Raw genomic sequence first — 27,597 nt, forward strand, 5'->3', positions numbered from 1 at the left:
TTCTTGGTGTAGCTGTGAAATCCTGTCTGATGTGGGTGTGCTGACACCTTTTATTCTCTGTGTGTATAGATTGCTGGTTGGTTGGGTGGCAACAAAAACATTCATATCCTTTTCCCCTTCCCCCTTCCTCTGCAACCTGTTGGTATCCAGTCCAGGATATGTTTCCTGTCTTGTCTGTCTATTTGAAAATCAGTGGCGTGGTGCTCTTTGTCTCATTTCCCACCCCTCATGCCAGTTCTGGGTCTCTTCTGTTTCCCTTGCCAGAGCCTTTTGCCTGCTCCCAGCCTGGACAAGGACAAAACCTGCTGCTCACTGTTGGGACTCCTTCAGATGTGGCATTCCTCCCCCTCTTGACCCATCTCTTCAGTCCCATTCCTTGTCTCCCAGCTTGAGGACTGCTGTGCTGTCTAAAATCCTCTGGACTTTAGATTTAATTATCTGGACTTTAAAATATCTGGACTTCCTTGTCCTTCCCCCACTCCTTCATGAGTCCTTGAGTGGATAATCTGTGAAGTTCATGATAGCTTTCCCTTACAGGCTGCTCAGGAGCTCTGAGGGCTCTTGGGTGGGGTGGGCAGATGCAGTTTTCTTTCTCATGTGAGCGAGTGAGGAATAAGATCTTTCTAGTTTCACTTTTTTTTTTTTTTTTTTAATTTGTTCCTCAAAGTAGGTAAAACTGAACTGGTTTGGGTTTTTTTTTTCAGACTGGGTTATGCTTAGGTCTAGTGCAGTGATTTTTGAACTTCATGCTGGGCAGTTTGGAGAGGCCTGGGCAGCACATTGCTGTTGAGGAATATTGCTTCCAGCTGCTGTCTAAAATAAATAATAAAAAAAGCACTGGTGATCCTGCCCTGTTTCCTTGGGATGTTTTGCTGGTGAAGGTTGCAACAGCTGACAGGCAGATTGTAGCACCCCTCACACTTAATAGTGAAAAATTTAAGTTGAGGGACTGTTTTAGGCTAGATTTAAGGTAAGCTGCATTTCTAAGATAGGGATGTACTGGGTTCAGCAGCAAGTTCTGCTGCTTAAGTTTTCATCAGATCTGCCTTGAGTCCAGTCCTGGAGGTTGTCAGCATTTGTTGTTTTGTTGTTGGTTGTTTTTTGATCACACCACTCTTCTGGGTTGAGGTGAGGGATATTTTTAACTGCTGTATGTTAACTTGAATGGTAAAATCCTTTTTTTTCCTCTTTCTCTCTGATACTCTCCTTTAGGTTGTCAACCAGAAGGATTTAGAATAATGAGAAGGTTGTGACCATCAAGGGGGGATGTCAGCGCTGCCTTCCTGGGACTGGAGGATTGAAAAGGAGAAAGGACCAGAACTGTTTGATCCAGGCTGCTTTTGACTGCTGACACAATCTGCTGTTCCCTGGTGGTGGTGGAAGAACAGGGCAGTTGTTCCTGCTTGGTTCTGTGGTATCACCACAGCAGGGTCACCATGAACGTAACAAGCTTATTCTCCTTCACCAGCCCAGCAGTGAAGAGGCTGTTGGGGTGGAAGCAAGGGGATGAAGAAGAGAAGTGGGCAGAGAAAGCTGTTGACGCATTAGTGAAAAAACTGAAGAAGAAAAAAGGTGCTATGGAGGAGCTGGAAAAAGCACTGAGCTGTCCTGGTCAGCCCAGCAACTGTGTCACAATTCCTCGTTCCCTGGACGGCCGGCTCCAGGTGTCGCACCGGAAGGGGCTCCCGCACGTCATTTACTGCAGAGTGTGGCGCTGGCCGGACCTGCAGAGCCATCACGAACTGAAACCTCTGGAATGCTGTGAGTTCCCCTTTGGTTCAAAACAGAAGGAGGTTTGCATCAATCCCTACCACTACAAGCGGGTGGAAAGTCCTGGTAGGTTCTTCCTTGTTTGTACCTTCACACCTTATCTGAGCAATGCAAAGTGTGGCAATTAATTATGTGACTCATCGGCTTAAATAAGCAAAAGTGGCTGTTTGCACATGTCAGATTCTTCCTCTGCAGTTTATCTGGATGTAAGCATTAATTAGCAGTTCTCCCTTTCACGGGGGCGAATGCTTCACTTGTGTACATGTTTTATCACTGCACAAAGGTAATCTTAGTATGTGTCTCAGGCTGCTGGGCCTGGTATCATCTGGGAATGTTGGTACCCACTATCCCTCAGTTAATTTGTTTGCTCAACTGTGCAGATCTGTGATTTTGTATGAAGCATTGCAGGCTAACATAAAAGATTTTTTTTGCATTACCTGTGCTTGAAAACCATTCTGACACACAGCAGTAGTAATACTGCTAGTATTATTATTAGTAGTATTTTCAAATTATTATTCCACTTTATCACTTCAGTTTCTTCAACCTACAGAAAATGATATTGTTTTAATGTCTCTCGCAATTGTTGCCCTTTAAAAAGATTTTGAGTTTAGACAGCAGGTTATAATCCCCTCAATTTGAACTTTGATAGCACTGTTTGATTGTATGTGAAATTCTACTGTCAGCTGTTCTGCAAACACGGTTTGCTTACCTGTTGCCCACTGCCTCACTTCTTTTCTGAAGGTGCCGCCCATTCCCTGTCCAGTCTCCTCTTCAAGGGCCAAACCTCTCTTTGATAACTCCGTGCTTAATTTCACTCAAGCAAGTTTATTATCAGGGAATACTTCCAGGGACTAAGATGAACCGTGCTTGGATGTGTCATCACTAGTCTCCAGCTGTTTGTGAGGGTGCACAGGGACAGCTGCAGAAATGCACTGCAGGCAGGGATGGACTTCCCTGGTTTAAATGTGGGAAGTCCATCGGTGTTAGCCATTTCAGAAACTCTGCAGCTATCTGTAGAGTGGCAAGGATACACAGAACCGTGATGGAAATGAGGTTGTTGAAAGATTGTTTTGCTGTGGATGGAAATTGCGTTTGTCTTGGATCTGCAATGCACAGTGCATATCTTGATGTTAAGTATTTCCCTTTGCTGTGTTAGTATTAACTTGGAAGTCATGTGAAGAATGGCAGATGCAATGCCCGTAATGTATGTATTTACGAAGCAGCAGCTTGAACAAAGGAACTCAGCTCTGGAAAAACAGTTCTGAAAAAAGTTTTTAAAAATCTCAACAATTTCATATTAAGTACAAGAGGGATAATAAAATAGTCATGTACTGCTAGCTGTGTGCATATGTCTGGGTTGGTTGCTTGCGTTTAGTATTGCAAAATACTGAAAATTAAGATTCCTGAAACACCTCTCTTTCTATTAGACTGAGCAACAGTTGGGCCCTTACTGTAATGCCAGATTACATGTTCTAGCTCATTTTGCTTTACTATTGAAGACAACTACTGAGTTTGAGAACATTCTCATATGGACCATTTATGTCATATTTAAAACCAGGTATTTGTAAATATCCTGTCACTTCACAGAATCACAGAATCACTTAGGTTGCAAAGAACCTCTGAGGTCATTGAGTCCAACCTTTGACCAGACACAACCATATCAACCAGACCATGGCACTGAGTGCCACATCCAGTCTTTCCTTAAACACCTTCAGGGATGGTGACTCCACCACCTCCCTGAGCAGCCCATTCCTACGTCTGATCAACCTTTCTGTGAAAGAATTCTTCCTAATGTCCAACCTAAACCTCCCCTGGTGCAGATGGGGACTCTGTCCATATTCTGTGTTCCCTTCAGTGAGTTATGCAAGACAGAGTAAAACTTTCAAAAGATGTCTAACTAGAATGTACATTTTCAGCTGGGTATGTAATGTAGGAGGGGTTTGTGTTTAGTCAGCCACAGATTGTTTTGAGGGATATTGCTCAGAGCTGAGTGGGAAAACAACTTTTGGAAATAAGGGGTAGCTGAACTCCCGTTTGGCTTGGAGAGCTGTGCTCCATAATTTCTTACTTCTTTTTTCCTGTCCCTTTGTTGTTCTTGCTGTCCTCCAAACCTGATCTTTATCTTTATTTCTTGACAGTCACTCCCAAATTCTGCTAACCATTTTTCCCATTTTTGCCAGGACATTCAAACACCATTATTGCCACATAAGTGCTTACACTTTGAGATTAATGGGTAGTGGGAATTCATGCATGAGTCACTGGTTACTACAATCTATGGACTCAGGCAGATATCAAGGTTTGTGTTTCCCAGAGGGCTTAGACGTGTGCTTTCTCTTGACATAGCAAAATTGGAAACTCAGATTGTATGTGATACATGTTTTGTGTGCAAGGTACATCTTGAAGCTCTGGCTCTGCTTGACAGCGTGGTCTCTGTTTAACTGTTTCATGCAGAGCCAGTTACTGGAGATATGGAGGGTATGATCCATGGAGTGGCATCTATCCCTTCATTTTCTACTGATTGTTGTGTGATTTGTTTCAGTGTTGTGTAAGGTTTGAGGAATGGATTAGTGGTAAATCTTCAAATATGTAAAGTAAGTAGTGGTCTTTGTTGGGAAGTCAGTGCTGTGAATACATCTCAGTTTCCACAGTGCCAGAGGCATAAGTGGATTTTTTGCCTTGACACCTTATTCCATCCTCACTGTTTAGCTTGTGAAGATAAGCTTGGAAAGCATGAGAACTGGCACTCTGTGGTGTGTCTGCCAGCTACAAAGCTACACCTGAGTCCAAGTGAGATTTTTCTGTTAGCCAACCTAGATAGGAACAGGTTGTAAACAGTGAGAGGAGGCAGAAAACTATCAGCAGTCTCAAAGAGGGAATCTCCCAGTGTCCCTGCACATAGAGGGGTCGATGGAGCTGCACTCTATGGCAGGGTACATGTGCTGCTCCTGCTCCTTGTGTTGTGCCAGCCCAGCTGTTCCCTTGTGCTGAACCAGATCACAGTCACTTTTCCTCTCCCTGCTGTGTTATCTTTCAGCACAGGGGCTTTCGTTCTGGCTGCAGGAACATCTGTACCAACAAGGCCCCGTGGAGGACATCTGGGAAGGAGTGGAGGTGGAGGGACATGAGAGGAGAAAGTAGAGACTTGTTGCTGGGAGTGGGAATGCAGCCTTGCACTTTGAGTGCCAGGAGGAAATACCTCCTCGAGATGGGTTAAAGGAGCTCACTGCTGCTGTTCCCTAGGTCTGTTGTGTGCAGAATTAGTTCTGGAGCAGGGTAGTTAATGGCTGTCAGATTTCTCCCTTGGCAAGGCAAAGCAAAGCTTTTAATTAAGGAGAGCAAGGTCTGAATTTGATGCCTCTTAAAATTGGCACACTTTGCTGAACTGGTGTGCTTGCTTGGCTGAATCTGCTGCTTCTCCTCAGTTTTATTTTTTGGTTTAAAGATACCTGTTGGGATTATCCTTAAGTATGATCAAGACTTGCTAAATAATTAGGTGTACTGCATACACAGAGGCTGGGAGGAAAAACCTGACGCAATGTTTCTCATCCCTCTGAAAATGCCACAAATGATCTCTCAGGCTTTGCTGGAGAATGTGTCCCCCCTGAGACACTTCCTTCCAGTCTCTTATTCCTTAGGTTTCTGTGGAGATAACAGCCTCTGCTGCCTGCCTCTGTCCTCAGTTATGTCAATGGGACCAGATGAAAGCTATCATCCAGAATTTTAGGGGGAAAAAAAGGCCTGGATCCTGTTTGCTCTAACAGCAAAACAAAAGGAACGGAATACAGAACAGGGAGGATGAAGAGGTGCTAAATTGCCACTGCTATTAAAAAAAATAATAATAAGTCACACCTCTAATGTGGCTTTAGGGGAGGAGGTTCAGTTCTTTTGCCTTAGCTAAAGGGGAAGGAAGGAAGATGAAGAAACGGAATATTTAATTTTCTTAAAGTGCTGGTGAACACTAGCTCTCCTCCATTCTGATGCAGATTTCTGTTTGCCCCTACTGTGTTTGCCCCATCGTCCTGCTAGGTTCTGACTTTATAATATGTTACAAAGGAAGCAAAAGAGAAATTAACTTTGTTTTCATATTTCAAGTGTGGAAGTGGTTGAAGGTGCAGTGTTTCTGTAGATGGCTGTCCCCCATTTTTTTGCAATTACCAATAAAACACAGATTAAAAGGGCTGAATGGTTTTCCTCTGTTCAGCTGCTCTTCTTCAGAGAGCTGGCTGCTCTGTATTGAGGGGCTTTACAAAGCTGATGGTGCCAATGTTCCAGCCAAACGAGGGGCAAGCAGCGGTGGCTTTCTGGGGACACAGACAAATACAGTGTCATAACAGTTGAATTTTCACAGCTGAAAACTGTCATGTTCCTTTCAGTTATAACCATGAATTCAAAGTGTGTGTCTGCTTCAGGAAGCTTGTTGCTGGCCAGAAACATTTTACCTGTATGTGCAGCTGCTTTTTGCCACAAGAGCAGGCCAGGTCCCCAGGCTCTGAGTAGAGTGGTAGGTGTGTCATGCTGGTTTTGCTCTTGGTGGGGACTCTCTGCCTGTGACTGTAACATGATTATTTTCATATTTGTCTTTGATCTCCTCTGCTTTTGCTCTCAGTGAGGCTCTGAAAGGCAGCACACCTACTGCAGGCTCCCACAGAACCAGGCCTGGTGGAGGATAATGCCAACAGTGCCAGGCCTCTGGGAGAAGGGGAGAGGAGGGGGAGGAGTGGAAACAGCGAATGGGAAGCTGCATATGGGGTGTAAGGGAGGGCAAAATTGCTGCATCCCTTCAGAGTTCATATGTAGAACCAAATTACAAAAATCCTTTTGCCTGTATGGTTCCCATAGCAGGATTTCTGCACCTCTGCAGACTAGGGGTAAGGGAACAGAGTGTCATCCCTGAGAAATTTTGCTGTGCAGCCATGTATGCACTTGGGTGTGACTTTAAAAATAGCATTGCTACAACAGGTGGGCACAATTATAGGATGGCTCCCCAAAATAGCAAAAGCAACTGTCAGTTTGCTTGGCAAGCAGAATAAAACTTCCTTCATTTTGGCTTTGCAGAATTCAGTTCTAAAATTCCCCACCAGAGCTGAGCTGGGGGAGAGGAATTGAAATGAGGAGGTGGAAGGAGGGAATGGTCTCACAGCAGGGTTTTCCTTGTCTAGCCTCACCACTTGCCAGAAAAAGAAACTGCAATAGAGGGATAAAAATTGTCAAGAAAGATATGTTTCTGTCTTATTTTATGTGTGTTTTCTTTCTTCAAAATTAGCCAGACACAGATGTTTCTTCTGATTTGAAAGACCAGACTTCCAAGTTTTAACCTACTCAGTAGGATGGTGGCTGTGGCTTTGGTACAGGTAATTTGAACTCTGGTCTGTGTAAATGTCTGGGTTAATACACACTATCACTGCTCCTCCACCAAATCTGCTTACAAGGACTGCCTCACTAATGTGCATACAATTAGTACTAAATTCTGAAATTGACCTTGACAAATGTCAGTTTAATCAGAATGTCAGCTTATCAGAGCATCCACAAATAAAATCTAATGTTAGCTGAATATTGTAATGCAGGAAATGTCCTAATATTACTTGTGAAATGCATTTGGACCAGATGTCTGATGTAAAAGCAAAGTCAGTAAAGTAACAACTGCTTTGCTTTTTTTTTTTAAGGACATACAGTCTTCATTTGTAACTACGCAGAATGACAAATCAAGCTTTGGGGTCTCCCAAAACTGCAAAATAAAACTAAGATTTGAGAAAACAAGACAGCTGTCAGTTTTCTCCTTGAGTAGAAAGTTTGTCTTTTTGTCACCCAAAACAGATTGCTGAATACTATAATTACTAAAACAGAGGTTTGGAGTGAAAGTCTCAGAGACTGGAATTTCTCCTTTTGAGAAACCAGCAAAGCAAAGCTGTGATACCACAGCCAAGGGTTATTGGAAGAGCTTTAAGTAGTTTGATCCTCAGAGATTGCTTTTGACACTATGCTTATTAATTTTATATTTTTAACCAAGAATAACTCAGGCAACATGAGAAAACCTAATGACATGAAAAGTTTTCTCTCTACACAGTATTTTACCGTTTACAGGCAAGATTTTGGCAAGGGCTGGCAGTCAGAATGCTTCAGTGACTCCCTGGTGCTGCAGAGAGCAGCACGTTCAGCTGAGCATGTGTTGATGTGTTGGTACCTGCTCTGTTCTCACCGTGGGACTGGAGTGCTCATCAGGATGCCACAGCTTCAGCTGCTGTGACCTCAAAGGCAGGAAATGAAGCTGGGAGTCTTCAGGAGGGTTCAAATTTGTTAGTTTAACACTGCTGCTGTCTTTTGTTGCTTTTGGGTTTTTTTTTCCTTCTCCTAACTCTTCCTTTTTGTTACAATTTAGTCTTTGCAGGATTTTCTTATTTCCAGATAGCATGAACTTTTGTTTTAGGATTTTCCTCCTTCCCAACCTTCAGTTCTGTTTTTCTGGCAAAACATATGTGGCTTTGCATAAATTCAGATGAAAATGCCGCTATGTAATGCTTGGAAATTAAAGCACTCTGTCTAATGATAGTGTTGTCAGGTCTTCATTAGCACTGAGGGCCCTGTTGTGGGACAAACCCTTTTACAGAGCATATGTCAACTAAGACATGATTTTTAAGAGCAAAAAGTGGAGCACCAATTGCTTATATTTTTCTTCTTTCATTTATTTTATAAATACATTTTTTACAGAAGAAGTAGAATCTACTTTGGCAAGGAAAGTGGATTAAAGTCTGCTCTCTTATACATAGCCCCTTGTATTTCCTTACATGGTCTTTCAATTTCCATACGTGGAAAGAGAGATACCTACCCAAATTTTTACATAACATGCAAAGGGTGTGGAAAAAATGAGCCCTTGAGGGAAGCTAGCTGTCATCTGGGCCTTGTGTAAGGTAATCAAAACCCATCTGGATAGAAAATATGCTTCTTTGAAAGTACAGCAGGTCCTTTGGATTGAATTAGTTTGAGGTTTTTCATAGAGAAACTTAAAAAAAAAGTTATGTTCATAAATTGGATACTTTCTGTGTTTGCTAAAATCATTATCTCTGGAATGTGAAAATAGAACAAAAAATAAAAGTAAGAAGATCTTTATTTAGGATTGCACAGCTGTTAATTTTCTGAAGAAGAACAGGGTGACATGCTGGAGATAAAAAGAGTAGAGATCAGTTAGTTTCTTCAAAGGCCACTATTACATTTTCATGAAAGCATTTCTTCCTTGGTGTGGTTAGTCAGAACATTTATCTGAACAGCCAGGTTGCCTTTGGTCTATCTTCTGTATTTTTGGCATTCTTGGCTCCTAGATGAAATAGCCCTGTGGGTTAAATTGCCCTGTAGCTCTAATTTCTTTAATATAGCTCCTCTTGTTTGGTGCAGGCATACTTGGTCTTATTTGCATGGTAAAAACAAGCTCCCCAATTCCCAGGCTGGCTTGACAGACACGGGAGCTCAGAAACAGTTCCACAAACATACCCATCCTGCTTCCTGGGGGGTTTATCCCCCTCTTCCTTACTAGTAACCTTACTGGTAGTAGTCCTGTATTAACTCTCAACTGCAGGTCCACATCGACAGAAAAACTTGGGAGCAAAATTTAGCCACAATATAGCACATAAAACCTTTTAATCTGGTGTTTGAAGAATTACAGAAATCAAGCTGTTGGATGACTTGTGGTTCTACTCCATTAACTTTAATGAGGTTGAGTTGGCAAATCTGTTGCAGCAGCTTTATAAGACAACAGTGTATTCAATATTATGTTTCCTTAAATATATGCTGATGATGCTGATGTTAAATTAAAAAAAAAGAAGAAAATTAATATTTTATTGTATCAGTGCTCCCTTCCGCTGAAGAGGAAGGGAGGAATTGTGTTTGCAAATGGTCAGAGCCACATCCTGCGGAGATCTGCACAGCAAAGATGTGCACTGCTTCATTATTTCATAGCAACAGGTGTGCTGGCTTAGCACTGAATAACTCTCTCATGCTCTCTCCCCTTCAATTATACCTCTTCCTGGAGCTGGCAGCTGCAGCAGAGATCAGCCTCCTCCCCTGCTGGACTGAGCCTCAGTAATTTGTTATTCCATGTGGCTGAGGTCTGCAACCTGACCAGAAGCTCAGCGCCTTCCACAGGGGCGAGGGGAGCAAGAAGGGGGTGCATCCCCCTTTGTGGTTTGAACTCCTGGCAGCCTTCCATGCTCCAAAGGGCCCAGTCCCTGCTCATCCTTACTCCTGAGTGAACAGCACTCAAATTAACTCCTCTGTGGCTCCACTAGGAGCAGCTTCCCTGCAAAAAAAGCCAGGAGCTGCAGAGAGATCAGGTTCTGGCAGTGAGTGACTTGGAGTTGGACTAATTGGAGCACTGCAGTCTCTGTCCTACCTGATGTGGCCTTTCAGGGCTTTTCCTCCTCATTGAAGGTTTTTGTATATGCAGGGAGGATGTAAATTAGGGGCAGCACTTAATATAAATTCTGCAACGATATTTTTGAGACTATTTGTTTTGTATCAATACCAGTTGTATTGTTTTTTCCCCCTTCTCCATGTGCATTTTGAAGAAGTTGGCGTTTAATCACTTGAGGTTGGCAGATTTGGACAAAAAGCATGGGTTTGCATGAATGACACCTGGGAAAAGGAGACTTGTTTTTATCTCAAGTCCTGCTAAATTTTGCCAGTGGTTCTGCCCAACAGGAGAAAACATGTATATATACCTTGGGAAAATCTGGCACTGCATTAATTTAATTACAGAAAACATACAGAAAATATCCTGTTCTCCTGCTGTTTTAAAATGCTGTAAATCATTTGGCTTCCTCTGATGTCATGTGTGTCATTGTTTAATGTGAGGTAAGGGATGGGAAAGGTAGGTGATGTACTTTCTGCACAAATTAACTCCATAAAAGTTAATGGTTTGACCTTCATCCATAGGAAAGGAAGAGATAGGAAAGCTGTGTTTTTAATGCTTAGAAAAGTAAGGAAGAATCATAAAGACAGGAAAGGGGAAATACATTTTAACACATGATCTCATTGCTAATTTTTTCACTGGTAATTTATTAGCCCAGCAAATGTTGACTATGACAATTAAATAGTATTCGATCTAGCTGCAAAAGGATTGCTTTATTTAACAGAACAAGCTTAATTCTGAGAAACTCTAATATTCAGAGAGCTTGGCTCTGACATGTTGAGGATGAAGGATTTGTGATGTCCACCCCTATGCTGAATAACTTTTTTTTAACAGCCTGTTCCAGTGGCATGTCGGAATGGTTGTGTTGGAGCAAGAAAGAGTTTGCACAGCTGGGGGAGATGCAGCTTCTCCTGGGGTGTTTTGCAATAGAGGATTTCCATAGAATGACAGATGGATGCATTTTGTTTCAGAAAACACCATAATTAGGAACTTTGCCTATGCCTTGTAAAGTGGAGTTGGGTTTTTTGACATCTAAACAAATCTACTTAAGGGTGATATCTGCCTCAAATATTTGAGATCTCTTGGAATCTCAGTGAAGTTGCTCTAAGAAATTGAGAGATCAGATTAAAAGCTTAAAGCCTGCTTCTGCTTGGGCAGCCTAAATTTCAGTAGTGAGGGTTTGAGGTTTTTTCAGTGTATGTTCAATAAAGATTTCTGGGATCAGACTGCTCCTGCATTAATGCTAGTAGCAGGCAAAAATGGGAGCTTAATTACTCTCTTAGGCATATGCAAAAAAAAAAAAAATCTGAGCAAGGGAAACCTACTTCTTTTCCTTTTAGTTAATCTGTGACTTTAGGAATAGAGAGTGAGTTTTTAGTGTGGCATTCATTTATATCCCTTTTAAGCATGAACCTAGACCTCAGACCTGGTCTGTGTGTCGAGTGGTTATCCTGGTACTCTTGGACTCCGGGACACTAAAGTAAATACCTGAGTGTTGCTTCTGTAATAGCAAAGTGCTGGAAGAGTAAAGATGCCCCAGTGTCCTGGAACAACCTGTTTGTCATGGGAAGAAAATGTTGTTTGGTGCTTTTTTTTTTTTTTTTGGCAATTAGTTTGTAATTCGGGCTTTTAACAAAGCAGCTGTCTCCAAAACACCTTTCTTAATCTGAATGATAGCTATGTCTGTGTAGGCTTGCTGACTGCACATGCTCCTGTTCCTCTTCTGTGTGCCCAGGTGTTGATGCCACAGCAGGAGTCTCAAGGAAAGGGGGGTGGTGGCCTTGGCTTGTTTTTCCTGGGTTTTGTTGGGTTTTTGGCACCCTCTCTTGAAGGCAGACTATCTGGAGGGGGTTTCTTCCAGTCCTGCTCAGACGTGGAGTTGGGAAACAGAGGTTCCAAAGGGGGAAGACGTGAAGAGGACTTGATTTTTTTATTTCTCTTCCACTACTTGGTGCATGGACCTCCCTCTCCCTGACCTTGCCTCTCCTCTTCTATCCATCACCCAAAAATTCTGTGGAAAGAAGAGCTTTTAATCCTTCGGTTAGCTTGGGCTTTGCTGTGAAGCATTCAAAGATAGAATCTAAGGAACTGGAAAAAGAATTGATTCTTTTATCTTAGTATATCTGGTGTCATGTTCATATTCCCAGTTTGAAAGAGACCTTTGTTTTGCAGCTGAGAAGGCTTCAGAAGCGTGGTGAGACTCGTAGTTTCTGATGTTTCTCTGATCCCATAGTGGCACATAGTTGCAGCTCAATTGCTGCTCAGTTGGTTTTTTTGAACTACATAATTTTGTTTAAATTGCACATTTTGTAAACTGACTTGAAGAGTTAATAACTGTTTTAATAGAAACTTGTAAGAACATAGTCCAGGTTAAAAACAAAATTACAGCTGTTGGGACCAGACTGAGTTCAAGGCTTATTAGTATTGTCTTCAGAAAAAAAAAAAAAAAAAGTGTTCTTATTAGCAAGGGTTTGGGTTACAGGCCATTAGGTGATTAGTCAGATGACAAGTGCAACAGGAGGAACTGCATGTCAGCATTGTCAGGCGCTTCCCAGCATCTCTTCGTGCGAGTGAGACTGAAACACAGGACTGTGGTTTGTTCTTGGCTCTTCTTCACTGGCCCTCTGTGAAAACAAGCTCCCATCTGGCAAACCGGGGAGCGGCGGATTCGGGCTGCGCAGTAACTGGATGTGAGGGGAAGAGTTCTTGCTCGGACACGCGCTTCTAGGTTTGACTACCTTGTTTCTGAGGCAGATGCGGATACGCCGGGGCAGGGGAAGAATGTGGGTTTTTTCTCCCCTGTACACCTTCAGAACTGAGTCTCTAACGCTGCGGCTTTTCTCTCTTTCTCCCTTTCCAGTTCTTCCTCCGGTGCTGGTTCCGAGGCACAGCGAGTACAACCCCCAGCACAGCCTCTTGGCGCAGTTCCGCAACCTGGGACAAAACGAGCCCCACATGCCGCACAACGCGACCTTCCCGGACTCTTTCCAGCAGCCCAACAGTCACCCGTTCCCCCACTCGCCCAGCAGCAGCTACCCAAACTCGCCTGGGAGCAGCAGTAGCACCTACCCGCACTCTCCAGCCAGCTCAGACCCGGGAAGCCCTTTCCAGATGCCAGGTACAGTCAGCTTCCCTTGAGAAGGGAGGTGGTGGTTGGACATCACTGCTCTCATGGATTTTTTGCTCAATAACACCAAATGATCGGCCAACACTTGCGTTCAATAGCAAGCTAAGAGATGTCAGGTAATGAGGAGTATAGAATCTCTTTGTCGGGTAATATTGAAGGCTTTAATATTGTGCCTCTTTCAAACACACTTAAAACATTACAGTAGAACTCTTGTGAGGTGTGGGGAGGCATCCAAAGTGTTTTGGGGACCAGTTGAGCAGTTTAGCCCACAAAGTTCAATGCACCAGAGGTATGATGCTAGAGATCATCCTTGCTTGTGATCATAAGTTCAGCACAAGGCTTTAGTTCTGCAGAAAAAGGGTATTTGTCAAGGTGATCACGTTATTGCTACTTGATACACAATTTCTTCTCATCGTGGTGTAATTCCAAGAAGCTTCAACTGAAAAACAGGCCATTGAAATAACTCTTGAGGCTGTATTACTACCTACAGTCAGAGAAGAGCCTTCCTGGTATCTGTAGAAAATTCTGTGAAGCTGCCTTTTTTTGCACTTTACATGCAGCTGGATAAAAATACCGCAGAAGCGGTCTGTGGTGGATTTCTTGATCTAAATGCTGGGAGAAGGATGCAGTACAAATGCTTACTGATGTTGTTTGCCTGTTTCCTTCAGGGGCTAAGGGGAGGATATGTGTAAATAAAGCAGCAGATTTGTGAAAATCTGTTTCCTATTACATGAAATTAATATCTGTAGATTTCTTCTCTTACTAATTGTTGCGAATTTTTCTCTTGTGAGTGAAAACTACTGAATTTGCTGGAAGGAGGGAAAGAGTTTGTATTGGCTTTTCTAAAATATGTGAGAATTTGCTGTGAAACCAGCTGTCTTTTTCTTCTTCTTTTTTTTTTTTTTAACATGATTGCTGTGGTTGGGGCTCTTCCAACAGAGATAAAGACCTAACAAGGTCTTCCTGAATGCTGGCTTGTGGAAGTTCACTTGATCTTTGAAGGTCTGTTCTGTCCACATGCCCTTAATGTCGGCAGCTGCAGTGAAGAAATTGCGTTAGAGGGGAGGTCAGGATACTGATGTCCTTGATGCTTAGCCCTGGACAGTTGTCCATCTTGCACTAATGGGGAAAGAGGCTGACATCTGGAAAATACAAAAACAAAGGGGCAAAGCAGTTAGCCTTGAAAACTTTCTAGATACTGCTTAATTTGTTGCCCGTGGCCTTGGAATCTTGTGCATGACCAACATCATGTTTGCACACACACAAGCATTCAAGGCTTAGTAAGACATGAGACTCAAAATCCAGTGCAGTTTGTTAAGCTTTTAATGCAACCCTGCTGCCATCTCTGTCTTTCTCTTATTCTTTCTCATCCGGCTGAATGTGCTCAAGTAATGGAATTAGCCAGGTACCTGCCAGCATTAGATGTAAAGCTCTCAACAAAACACCTGCTAAACAATAAGTTAGTTAATATATTTCATGAACATGTGTTTTCTTAAAATATACATTAAAAAAATGCAAACAAAACTACCATTCCACAAAAAAAAAAACCCCAAACCTACAGAGCATTCTGTAAGTTTTGCCTTTTGTTGATGCTAATTTGGTTTTCAGAGTTTTGGAATCCCCTGTGATTATTTGCTGCAATAGTTTGCAATCCATACTCTCAGTAATGGAAATAAATGTGGGATGAGCAGCAGCAGAGACATCACAGTGGTAATCTAATACGAGCTTTTGCAGCAAGAACTTGCAGGGATCAGGCAAGGGTTTCTAGCTCTTGGATGTACCTCTGTGCAATTGATCTGGAGGAGTGTGTCCTCTGGTGTATTGGGAAATGGTGACATTGGCAACTTCCTGCAGCTTGTAGGAAATCTTTTGGGAAGCTTTCCCAGGAGTGGAATAGGCAGCTGAAGGGCAGTACTGGCTGGGACACTTCAAACAGAGCTGACAGCCACGTGTTAATGAGTGTGGGCACTGTGCATGGGCTCCCATGCTGGTGATGCAGCCCTGAATGGGACAGGACAGAAACACTGACAGAGAAATTCCAGACCCACAAGGCCACTTTGGTAGGATTTGGGTTCCTGAACACTTTCTACTATTCCCAGTCTAGGGAAACAGAGCTAATACTTTGCACTGACAATGATAAGGCCCTGGATTTAGCTGGGATGTTTAAATAATTTGCTGGTAGAATTGTGTTGGAAACAGAAAAGCTTCTGTTCACTTTTAACATATTCAGTATCTACTGCTGGCTGGGCCCTGAGACCTCTTTGTGCCCTGATGTTTGTATGGCACTGCGGGTTGGAAACACAGCTGAGCTTTCTTTTGTGGCTTTATGTGGGGGTGAAGTGACTTGTTTTTATTGCAGTTGTGCTTAATATACACAGTAATTCTTTGCTTTCCTTATTCAAGGTCCATGATTGCTTTTTCAGATTTCTGGTGGGTGGAAGTTTATAGCTGAGTCAGGCTGGAAGCATTTCCAGGCTCAAACTGTTGATGTGGATATGTAGATGTGCTTTAAAGAGAGGAAAGGACTCATGTATCTGCCTTTTCTATATTTAGCTGATACTCCCCCGCCCACTTACCTGCCTCCAGAAGATCCGATGACACACGATACCTCCCAACCCATGGATACCAACATGATGGCACCTGCAATTCCCCCTGATGTGCACAGAGGAGGTAAGAACGCTTCCTTCATGTTTTCCATTTCGCTCCTGAAGAGTAAAGAACCTCCAGAATTTAGGAGTAATAACTGAGTTTTAATTTTGGATGGATGTTGTTCATGAAAACTTCTGTCTGCTGAAAAGAAAAAAAAACGGCCATGTAATTTTTCTTCTGTTGTTATAAGGGATGAAATAGTAAAGCTGGAGATTATTTATAAATGTAAATATTTATTTAAGAGAGGAATCTATCCCACGACTCTTTAAAAATGTAAAATATATGGGGTTTATTTCTTTCTTTCTCCCAGCCAACTCGAAAGACCAAAGTAATTTTATGTTTTCTATTGGGAGCTTCCACTTCTGAATGGAAAGAACTCCTCTGAGGCTGCAGAATACAGAATTATCTGCCTGAGGTGTGGCATTGCTACAGACTCTAAAATTCTGTATGAAATAAAGGCCTATTGCTTTATGCACTGTGGCACAGACATCTTTTTAAACATTGCTTGTTAAAGCCGCAGCAGCGGCCGTGGCTGCTGAGTAAAGGATTCGGTGCATTCATCATCACATTGTGAGAAATGACCCCTTCAGAGAACTCTTCAGCTTACACACTTGTGGCCCATGCCAGGAAAGAGCAGCAAGCTGGATGCTGTGCCAGAACAATTATCAAGATCACAAGCGTATGAACAATTGAACTGTTGTGCTTTGGATTTTTTGGTGTTGGTGGGGTTTTTTAGGTTTTGTGGGTTTTTTTTTTTGCTTTTTTTTTTTTTTTTGTACTTGTTTTGCTGTTAAGCTCAATGTCTGGTTTCAGGAAGTGTATCTGCCCTCAGCACAATTTGGATGGCTTTTTTGTTAGCCTATTTACTCTCTGCTTGGAATGAGTTTTGCATGTGATAAATTCAGTCTGTAGCACTTCCACTTTTTGCTGATCACAAAGACTACACTTTGAGTGTATGAGTAGTTTGCAGGAATAGGAATTTTGGGTCAGACATTTACTGCCCCAAAATACATTTCTCAAACTTTATGCCTGACTGCAGACCTCTGCATGTGTGTCCCTCTACCAAAATGCTACTATAGAATTCCTCTAATACATGAGAGATGATAAAGAAAAGAGGGTTTACAGTTTTCTTCTTGCTCTTTATCATTCAGCCATTTCAAAATAAAAATTGTCTTTTGATATTTTTCCTTTCTAGTAGTTTAGTACAATGGGTTTTCCTCTCTGTCCCTTCATTAAAGAGAAAGACTTTTAGGTGTCTTCACATATTTATTATTCACATACATATGCTGTGATAGCACGACTTAAAAAAAAATCTGCTGCAGGTTGTAGAATAAAAGATTTTACTGTGAACTTACTGCACCATTTTTTGTTGCAAACTTTGTAGAAGTGTGTTCTTCATGATGATTTGTTAGTCTTAAGAGATTTGATTGAACAAGCTGCATCCTGTCAATGAAGTTGGGTAATTTCCATTGTTGGCCCATGCTGGGAATAGAGAGACTAAACGCACCTGCTCTGCATGACTTAAAGCAAATGTAAGGAAGTCAGTATGAAATCTGTGTGAGAGAGATATGATTAATTCTGTAAGAATGGCCAGCTGGCAAGATTTCTTCCTGACTTTGAGAACTGGGGCAAAGCTGCAGCTTTGATAATTGCTGGCACCTTTATGGGAATTAAAAATGTAGCAAACTCTTAATAATAATTAAAGACTGTTTATTCTTCTTTTTTGGTTCTTTTTTTTTTTTTTTTTTCCTTTTCAACAGTGATGTGAAGGGATAGAAAGTGACAGATTATCAGGAAAGATCAGCTTTTTACCAGTATTTTTAAGCAAGTTATTAGCAATAAACGCTATGTTCAGAAGTTTTGCCACAGTGGTGTAGGATGTGTTATCCTGCTCTTGATTATTTGCCACCTTTTGTATCTACTGTGTACTGCTGGTTTGAGGGGGACTTCAGGTTTTGTTTTTGTAACAAAAACTCATAGTGGTGTGATCTGTGAACAGAGGAAAATATGAACACTAATCTTAGTTGATTGATATCAGTAAAATCTTGGAGCTGGGAGAAGGAAACCTCTGGCCAGAAAAAACAAGTCTTCCCGTATTACCAGTCTGATTTTCATTTTAGCACTTTGCTCTGTAGTGAGATCTGCAAAGTTGGTGTTTCAGCAGCAAGTACAACTTTTCTAGTCTTAGTAGTGAAATACTGTCCTTCATTTGAAAGAAGGCACACTTAAAGTAACCACAGCCCCTCAGTAGCTTCCTTTTATTTGGGACTTCACTTCATGCATGTTCTGCAGACAAATACCAATCTCTCTCAGGTTTTTTGAAGTCTCCTACTGTTCTCCCAAAAAACACAGGAGAAAGATTTGGTCATGCTCTGAATGCTGAAAGATTGATCTGCTGGCTGTATTTAAGCTGCCTTGCTGTACTTCTTTGTGAAGTGAGAAAAGGTCTATGATGCAGTTGTGTGATGCCGTTTCTTCCTGTTGCTATACAGCTTTGCAGTAAGCAAACAGGTGACTTGTAGTTTGTAAAATGAACTGAAGTAAGAATCTGTCTACTGAGTAGGAAAGAAAGCTGAGTTGTAGAGTTACAGCATTTCTCTGCTGTCTGGGCCTGCGCTGTAGCATTGTGTGAGAAAATGGGGCAAGGATATTGGGGCACTCCTTGGGGTGTACCCAGGAGCTTTCTCTGCTTTTCTATTCATACCTAGTGCCAGCCTTTGTCTCTTCTGAGTCTTGAGTTGAAATTACTTTACTCTATGTAGCCCAAATCTGCCGGGTTAGGACTCTTTTCTCCTCAAGCCTGTGTTCCAGCACTGTTAGGCTGTAAGGTTTCCACTGTGGCTTTCCAGATGTCCAGGCCGTTGCTTACGAAGAGCCGAAGCACTGGTGCTCCATCGTCTACTACGAGCTGAACAACCGCGTCGGGGAGGCGTTCCACGCGTCCTCCACCAGCATCCTGGTGGATGGCTTCACTGACCCCTCCAACAACAAGAACAGGTTCTGCCTGGGGCTGCTCTCCAACGTCAACCGCAACTCCACCATTGAGAACACGAGGCGGCACATCGGCAAAGGTGAGTCTGGGATCTGGCCATCCATTTTGGGTGGGGGTGGTGTTTCCCGAGACATGACAACCTGGGCTAGTTCCCTCAAGAGTAAACTGCTCTTCCCTAGCATGTGGGAGAAGTGCTTGTGTTGGTAAACATATAATTTTCTGGCCTAGTCTTATAAACAAAGTATTGTTCCTACCTGGTTTGTAATTACAGGAAGCTTTTACCCTTAATCAATTTTAGTTGCCTGAAGGCTATCGAAATGTAAATTAGAGGTTAAGGCAGTTTGTCTCATGAAATGTCTTGATTTATCTTGATTATTGCTGTATATGGAAATCCAAATTGTGGTTCTTGGCACCAAATGTTTTAGCTAGCCTTAGTTCTAACATAAATTAGCTATCCTAACATGTATTTTGGGAGATAACCTGCTGAAACAGTTTATTCCAATTGCATTTTTCACAGGCTGGTGATTCTTTCAGTGGGAACTTTGTGTTTCCCTTCTGTGTCTGTGACAGTCTTGCAAAAGAGAAAATCTTCACCTTTATGCCTGACTAACTAATACAGTCTTCTTTTCTGAGAACTCACCTGTAATGCAAATGGCAGGCAAAGCTGATATTGCCCCCTGCAGTGGGCCATTCCTGCAAGGCACATTTTTTTAGGTATTTACATTTTTAGTAAACTCTAATTTTTCTGAGACAGTTGAGGGTTCAGCATGCCCAAACAGTGGGGTAGATGTGCCAGTTCATGAAGAGGAGGAAAGAGCTAAAGCTGAAGAGAATGGTCAGATCCTCCTCAAGTCTGAGCCCCCAGTCTGGAGAGCTTTTCTCTTCGTGAGAACTTTGTGCAGCTCTCAGTAGTGCACCACACCTGTGTTGTGCCACTCAAGTGTTAATACTTCTTCCTTCTTTTCCTCCCCATCCATCTTCCCAAGTATCAGGATATTTATTTAACACCTCATTCATTTTTCCTGTTAGGAGTAACCCAGCTGCAGGCAGAGTTCTGCTGAAGCACTTAACTGCATGTGTACCAAAGCAGAGCGTGGGAGGGACAAGGATGCAGTTTGAATAAGTAAATGTGTACGAGTAATGGTGATGTAGAACTGTTAGTCTTTGAGAAAGGAGGAGTAAATCCCAAACTTGAAGACATAGCCATAAATGTTTTTGCAAATCAGGTGGGAGTATGTATCTACCCACACATTCAGTGACAAAATCTTACGTGACAGAGCACAGTGAAGGCTTTCTTACTGGACTGCAGTCAAGTTTTCTAATTCTCTGTGTTCACCTCTGTGATTTGTGACATTGTAGGAGGTGAAAGGTTTAAGTAGCAAATAAACCATTTTTAAATACAGAAGGTAAATTTTCTTGCTTTCTCAAACTTCTTGTTTTTCTTAGAATTGACTCCTACTGCCACAAAGGTTCTCTGTATGTTACTTTTTTGTGGATTTGTTGCTGTGGATGACAGGTGAAGGAGCAGGCACTAGAAGGGGAAAGGACTGTAAAATTGGTGTGTACCCTCATTTGGCAGATAGGTCTGAGGAATACAAAGGCCTTTTTTTCCCCCACCTAGCTTTCTGGAATTAAAGCTAGCTGACAAAACTCAGGCTACCCAAATTAGCATTCAAGACTTTTCCAGAGAATCGAGCTTGGGGCTGCTTCAGTATCTACAATGCAGCAAGTTTCTGCTCTCTCTGCTTGCATTCCCAATTGCTGCTTCACTTAAATATCATGAGAAAAAGTTCAAGTGGTCAGGTTGTCCAATGGAAGGCATCAAAACTACTGTGCTTGCTAGTTTGGTGTTGTTGAATATACAACATGTTGATTCCCCATACATACATGCATACATACATACATGCATACATATTGCCTGCTGATGAAAGAGAAAAGTAAAAATGAAGACAGATGATACTCTGATATGTAATTAAGGTTTATCTCTTTGAACAGAAGCTTATCTCTGTGGAGACAGAGCATGAAAACAGACACAGAGTGTGAATTTGCCAACCTTCTCCTCGCAGGTGTCCATCTCTACTACGTTGGAGGGGAGGTGTACGCTGAATGTTTGAGCGACAGCAGCATCTTTGTGCAAAGTCGGAACTGCAACTACCACCACGGGTTCCATCCCACCACGGTCTGCAAAATCCCCAGTGGCTGCAGTCTGAAGATTTTCAATAATCAAGAGTTTGCTCAGCTCCTGGCTCAGTCCGTGAACCATGGCTTTGAGACAGTGTATGAGCTTACTAAGATGTGCACTCTCCGGATGAGTTTTGTAAAGGTATGTGGGCATTTGCTTGAGAGTATTTTGTAAGCAAAGTAAATTATTTTTTCTGAATGCAGTGATTTTGAATGGTGCAGTAACTCCCTTCATCAGCTTATTAATGGCTGTTGAATTTTAAGGATGGAATTGCTCATTAAGTCTAAGTGAAATGAAGTATTTGTGGACAGAAGACCATCTGACCCACATACTTAGAAAGCTTGAGGTGACTTACAGAAGATATTTCTTCACCTAAGTCCTCTAAATCTTGACCAGCAACTCCCAAATTAGGAGCTGCAGTAATTATTTAGAATAATATGTATAACTTTCTATTCTAGGAAGGCATGCAAGGTCAGGATTTCTGATGTGGCTGTTGTGTGAGTGTCAACATAGGTACTGATATGAAAGGGTTGGTCCTTAAATGAAAGTAATCAAATGAAGATGGTGATATGCTGCAGTTCCTCTCCGTGATGGGAGGATGAGAGCTTTCAGATGTATTAAGACAGGGGTTCCTAAAATGGAATAGGCTGTTTACAGCTCTGCATCCTACAGAGTTGTAGGGCAGTATTGCCTAAACAGTCAAACAGGACCTCTTGTGTATTGGAAGTTGCACTGCACAGCTGTGCTGGGAGCTGGGAAATCCCTTCATTAGGGATTAATACAGAGCAGAGGAAACTGTGCCTGCAGATGTCAAAGTCTTCTCTTCAGACCTGCCCCAAAAATAGCTCAATTACAAAACAATTTTGAATGCTTTTAAATATCTCTTTATATCTTTGGCAATTACTTCAACAGAATCAGGTATGAGCTGAAACAAAACCTGTGTTAAGTTGAGAAACAGTCAGATGGGAGATAACCATGCCCTCTTTCTCCAAGGAGGAATGCTTCTGACTTACTGCTCAGTTTATCATCCCCATCCTGAGAATGATACTTTGGTTCTTGTCAGACAGATGCCTCACCCCCATTTCCACATCAATCTTATCACCTCATCTTTTAATTTTTTGATCTGTTTGGCAGCATTTCCACCCAATTTGTTCTGTTTTCAGTCTTGGCAGAGAAGATTTGAATATCCCCCTCTTTAGAGGCTTTATAGGGACCTCAGGCAGCTGGCAGTGATGTATGGGGAAATTTTGCAGTGCTACAGGTTATGTCTTTAAAGACTTCCATTCCAGGAGATCTGAAATGATACTTTTCTACATTTATAATTTTTTTTAGCTTCTGATTTGTTTGTTGAAATGTGATAATAGTTGGTGGGTGCTGTGGGTGCTGTGCCACCCTGCTGATAATGACTGTTGAAAGCTATTTTGGTAAGAAGTATGCTTTTCAGGTATTTAGTATTCTAATATAAGGTGATTTGTTTTTTCTTTCCCCGCTTATGATTTTATTTCCAGGGTTGGGGAGCTGAATATCATCGCCAGGATGTAACGAGCACTCCATGCTGGATAGAGATACATCTCCATGGTCCCCTTCAGTGGCTGGATAAAGTACTTACTCAGATGGGCTCTCCTCATAATCCTGTTTCTTCAGTGTCTTAAAAAGTCCCAAGCTCCTGCATTTTGGAAACAGTTGAGCCTTGCATGTACTTGAAAGATGTATGAGTCAGACACACGTTTTTTCTTTTTTCCCCCCCACCCCAGCTGGCAACAGCTGAAAAAGAGCCATGAAAACACTTGACTTCTGTGACCAACTGCTGGGTTCAGAAAAGAAAGATAAATAAACCCCTTTGACATACTGTTGGTATAAAGAATTTTAGTTTACATTGTAATGTACTATTGTGGAGTTGATTTACAGGGCTTAGTACAAGAGGGGACAACAGAGCCAAAGCCAAACTCAGTGTGCTGGACAGAATTCCCGAAGGATTTTTCTGCAGCCGTCACTCTTAAGGTTCTCCTTCCTTACATTCAGCACTCACTGGTTTCCCCCACGTCCTCTGGAGCTGAGAGTGGATGTTGGCCAAGTCTGCTTTTTGCAGCCTCTCTTCAGTACTTCTTAGAAACATTACACTGATGGTTGCTGTTCTCTTTAAAAGTAAAAGAAAGCATAAGGTTTAATCTCAATAACTCTGTGCTGTCTCTGAAATTGTGTCCTGACCATACTGATGTAAGAATGTTAGGTATGTTCTTTTACTAAATGTATGTATGGTGTATTTGAAAGTTTAGAAATTAATTAGATTTAGACCATAAAGGAATTAGGAATATTTGAATGGGGGGAGGTGGGAGGGGGGGGGGGGAAATGACAGCTGAAATGTAGAATATATTGTAAACATAGCGTGTTAGTTTTAACTGAAGTCTGAATTTTGTTGTGCATTTTGTTTTCATAGTGGCTTCATCTTGTTAGTTCTGACTATTTTTGCCTCTTCCTTTTCCCCCAAAGCAATTGTGCAGTTTCTTTTACCCATGAAGAGGACAAAATTATTAATTACTGCAGTTTGAAGGCTGTAGCTCTATGTATTTCAAGACAAATTTGTACAGAGTGCTCTTTAACTATTGAGCAGTTTTATACAGTTTATGTAACAAAAGTAGGCTTTTAATTTTGTAAGAGAATCTTGTTTTGCCAAACCAAGGAACTGTTAATTGTTAATTGTCTGGAGGACTTCAGTATCCCTGTGGGGGTCAATTTCAAACTTAAAAAAATTTTTTTTTTCCTGCTTGGTTTATTTTCTTCTCTTTGCTCTTTTATATTCATGTAAGCTGTAGTACTTTCAAGTACTTTTATTCCAAAACTAGTGGGTCCTCTTTACTGGAAATTTTGAATAAAACCTGTTGTTACTGCTTACATTTGATTAAAACCTTGTCTTGTCCACTTCTTAGCAGACTCTTAACAAACCAGATAAAGGTGTGGTCTTGGAGGAGGAACAACTAGAAATGAAGATGTGCTGAGCTTAGACGTAGTGATTTGTACAGGTCAGTAGCTGTGCTAAACTCAGGAGCAAGGGGAGGCTGAGCAGCAGAGCTCAGTGTGTGTTCAACCAGACACAGAATGAGGCAATGCCACCTTTTTCTCTTCTTTTTTTTGTTTTTTTTTTTTTTGGTTTTTTTTTGTTTGTTTGTTTGTTTTTTTTATTTGCTTTTCGTGTGGTTTTTTTTTTTGTGTGTGTGTGTTTTTGTTAAAGTTAATTCCGCAGCTTGGCTCAGTATATACATTTTTTAAATTAAAAAATAAAAAATGCTCCCCTTGCTCAGGGGAAAAAAAAATCCATAATGTACAAGTTCCCTATTGAGAAGAACCTGCTACTTTTACATTCCAAGGACAGGTTTTTTGGTTTCTTTTCAGATTCAGTTTAACATATCTTTTTCATAAAGAAGTGGTCACAGCACAAATGTAAGTCTTAAAAATAAATAAAATTTAGAGATGATCAAAAAGTGGAAGAATGCTGTTTGCTGCTCAGACACTGACTTTGTTTTTGATATCTTCAGCCCCTGCTATATAAACTCCCAGCTGTTCCCAACAGTTTCATTGCTTTTTATGGAATGCAGCTGTGAGTTAGTGACTTCTATTTTAATTAGTGCTGTAACCATCCATCATGCAAGTCTTAAGGAGTGTTTCTACTTGGATGTTTTCCTATTTGGATGATCCTCTGCAAGTTTTGATAAACTTTGAAAAAGTGTTGGAGTAAGAAAAGACAGTTTTATGTTGTGACTGCTTTTAATGTTGCTGTCTTTTATGTTTTGGGCTGTAATGCCTCTCTGTTTTTCCTAAATAGGGATTAAAATTAGAAAATAGTAGCTCTGCAGTGCATCAGAAACTTCCAGTGGTAATCTGAATTAAGTGGGACGTGCAGGATCCCAGTTTTTCTGAGTTCCTTCTGTCAATTGTTGTCAATTTTTCTATAAGACTGTTGAAGTGCTGGGTACATAATATTTTCCTTATCTGTTATCCAGCTTTTTGCTTGTGGTGTGGAAATATTAAGTGCAAAGAAAATGTGTACCTTCATATGATGGCACAGAGTATCTCAGCTGCACTTCATTACATAAGATGAGTGGATTGGAGTAGCAGCTGAGACTCTCAGGTGGTTTTATCTGGGTTAATTTTTTTTTTTTCACAGTACTCATATGGGGCTGTTTTGGATTTGTGCTGGAGATAGTGTTGATAACACAGGAATGTTTTCCTTATTGCTGAGCAGGGCTTGCACAGATCCAAGGCTTTTTCTGCCTCCCACCCCACCCCACCAGTGAAGAGACTGGGGGTGTACAAGGAGCTGGGAGAGGACACAGCTGGGACAGCCAACCCCAGCTGACCCAACATATATCCTGTAACATATGGAGTCATGCTCAGCATGTAAAATGGGAAGAAGGAAGGAAGGAGGGGTGTTTGGAGTGATGGAGTTGTCTTCCCAAGATACAGTTTTGTGTGATGGTGCCCGGATTTCCTGGAGATGGCTGAACACCTGCCTGCTCATGGGAAGTGGTGAATGAATTCCTTGTTTTGCTTTGGTTGTGTGTGCAACTTTTGCTTTGCTTATTAGATTGTCCTTGTCTCAGCCCACAAGTGTTCTTACTTTCACCCTTTCAATTTTCTCCTCCATCCCACCTGGGGTGAATGAAGGAGCAGCCACTGAGTGGTGATTAGTTACCAGCTGGGGCTAAACCACAACAAATTAACAGCCAGAAACAGAGAAGGTAGGACAGAAGTTACCTGGGAGGAAGCAACTGCTGGCTTCAGGCTGTTGTGAAAAATTTTGGAGCATTTTGAAGAAGTCTTCCTTCTGCTTTGCCCTGCTTTGGATAGTTGGAGTCAGAAAGCTTTTAAAGGCAAATGACAAGAACGAAAGTTAAAGAATTTCTTGCTGACCTCTCACAAAACAGAGAATGTTGAGAACTAAAAACATGGATAGAGCCTACAGTGTCAGCTCAGTGTCAGGTAAGTTCCTGTTGCTTATTTGGTTTTATTTCCTCATAGTTTCTTCCATTTAATCTCCTGAACAAGAGTTAAACACAGAAGACGCTACTTAAAAGCCAAGCCAAGTCTCTGTTAGGAGAAACTGAAAAGACAGGGATATCTTTATTGAGGAAAAGCAGTATATGTGGACACAAATAATTCCATGGAGCTGAATGTGTTTTGAAATCTCTGCTTTGGCTTTTAAGTGCTGGAAATGAAATAATTCTCCCTGAGTGGAGATGACTTTTTAATCATTTAGGAGGATCTTTTAAGAATGCTTAAAAGATTTGTTGAAGGCTGAGAGAGGTAGTCATACTTACCTGTATGGATTTAGGAAGGTGTGGAAAAAAAAATTCATGTTTTATCATATCCTGTGTCATAATCATGGGCCTGGATGCTTTAATGCTTGCTAACCTGGTATTGCTGTCTACTTTGTTAAAGCTATTTGCTGCTATATCACTGCTCTTGCTACTGTAGCTGTTGTCCTTTATTGTCTTAAGCCAATGATAGTTGTCTTTTTTAGCCTCTAAGCAATACAGGTGTGCGTATCATTGTTTGAAGACACCAAATCAGCGTAAAGGTGTCTGAAATTCCTCTGGACCATTTTTGGTGTGCCTGTCTCCTTGATTTTTCCTTTGCCTTGTCACACTCTAAACCTTTGATGGACATCTTGGAAGTTAGCTGTGATTTGGTGCTCTCTTTAGTAACTGCTGCTGGTTTGTTCTGTGAAGCACACTGTAGCCTCTTAGTGTGCTCTTGAGATTTGTGATTCATGGCCATGAACTGGCAGTCACCTTTTTCTGGATGCTTGCCTAAATATACAACAGAACTCTACCATCACCAGCAGTGGTGGAGCAGTATATTTTTTACATGCATTGTCTCACAGTTCATTTTCTTTAATACATTTGTGATTCTGTGCAGGAGGGAAGGGAAAATGGCTCGTATTTTCCTCTGGCCCTCTCTGTCCTTGACTTAACTCAGTGAAGAGAGACATGCCTGCCATGTCCTCCTTCAGGGGATGTACTCTCTTCTCTGTTCCTTAAGCTCCCCTCACTGACTTCTATATTCTGGATGACTTTCCTTGTTTTTTTGAACTCTGCAAATTGTTTTTTGTCATCCCCAGGAGGTGCTGTCCCTGTGCCACTGTGGGTCACGTGTCTGTGTGTCATCATATGCTGGGAGCTGCTGAGGCAGAGGGCTCTGGATCCCCACTTTTGTTCAGTTTAATTGATGCATCTGACATCAACAGGTGGCTCCTGTTTCATTCACCCCACCTGCAGTCCCTTCAGCTGGGAGGGCTGTGTCCCCTGGGGTGTGTGGTGAACTGTTTTTCATGAGGCAGGTGTGATGGAGAGGCAGCCTCCTGATCAAAGCCTGTTGCAAACACAGAAGTGACTGTAGTAAAATTGACAATGTAAGCATCCACTGGGTTTGATGTGGGTACAGAGCTGAGTGGGTCTATTGCAGGGAATGGACAAGATGGG

General features: G+C 41.8%; 1 protein-coding gene across 5 annotated transcripts in view; it reads left to right on the plus strand.

The window, feature by feature from the left end:
• Positions 1-24,023, plus strand: part of SMAD1 (SMAD family member 1) — a 42,783-nt gene extending 18,760 nt beyond the window's left edge. For all 5 annotated transcript variants that reach the window (XM_053941321.1, XM_053941322.1, XM_053941324.1 and 2 more), the window contains 6 exons: positions 1,213-1,836; positions 13,029-13,286; positions 15,849-15,965; positions 18,794-19,015; positions 21,003-21,259; positions 22,627-24,023. In XM_053941321.1, the coding sequence (XP_053797296.1) occupies positions 1,437-1,836; positions 13,029-13,286; positions 15,849-15,965; positions 18,794-19,015; positions 21,003-21,259; positions 22,627-22,770 (1,398 nt within the window). In that variant the 5' untranslated portion in view covers positions 1,213-1,436 and the 3' untranslated portion in view covers positions 22,771-24,023. The remainder of the gene's footprint in view (positions 1-1,212; positions 1,837-13,028; positions 13,287-15,848; positions 15,966-18,793; positions 19,016-21,002; positions 21,260-22,626) is intronic.
• The last annotated feature ends 3,574 nt before the right edge of the window (positions 24,024-27,597 follow it).

The sequence above is a fragment of the Vidua chalybeata genome, chromosome 4, assembly GCF_026979565.1.
Source record: "Vidua chalybeata isolate OUT-0048 chromosome 4, bVidCha1 merged haplotype, whole genome shotgun sequence".
Classification (NCBI taxonomy): Eukaryota; Metazoa; Chordata; class Aves; order Passeriformes; family Viduidae; genus Vidua; species Vidua chalybeata.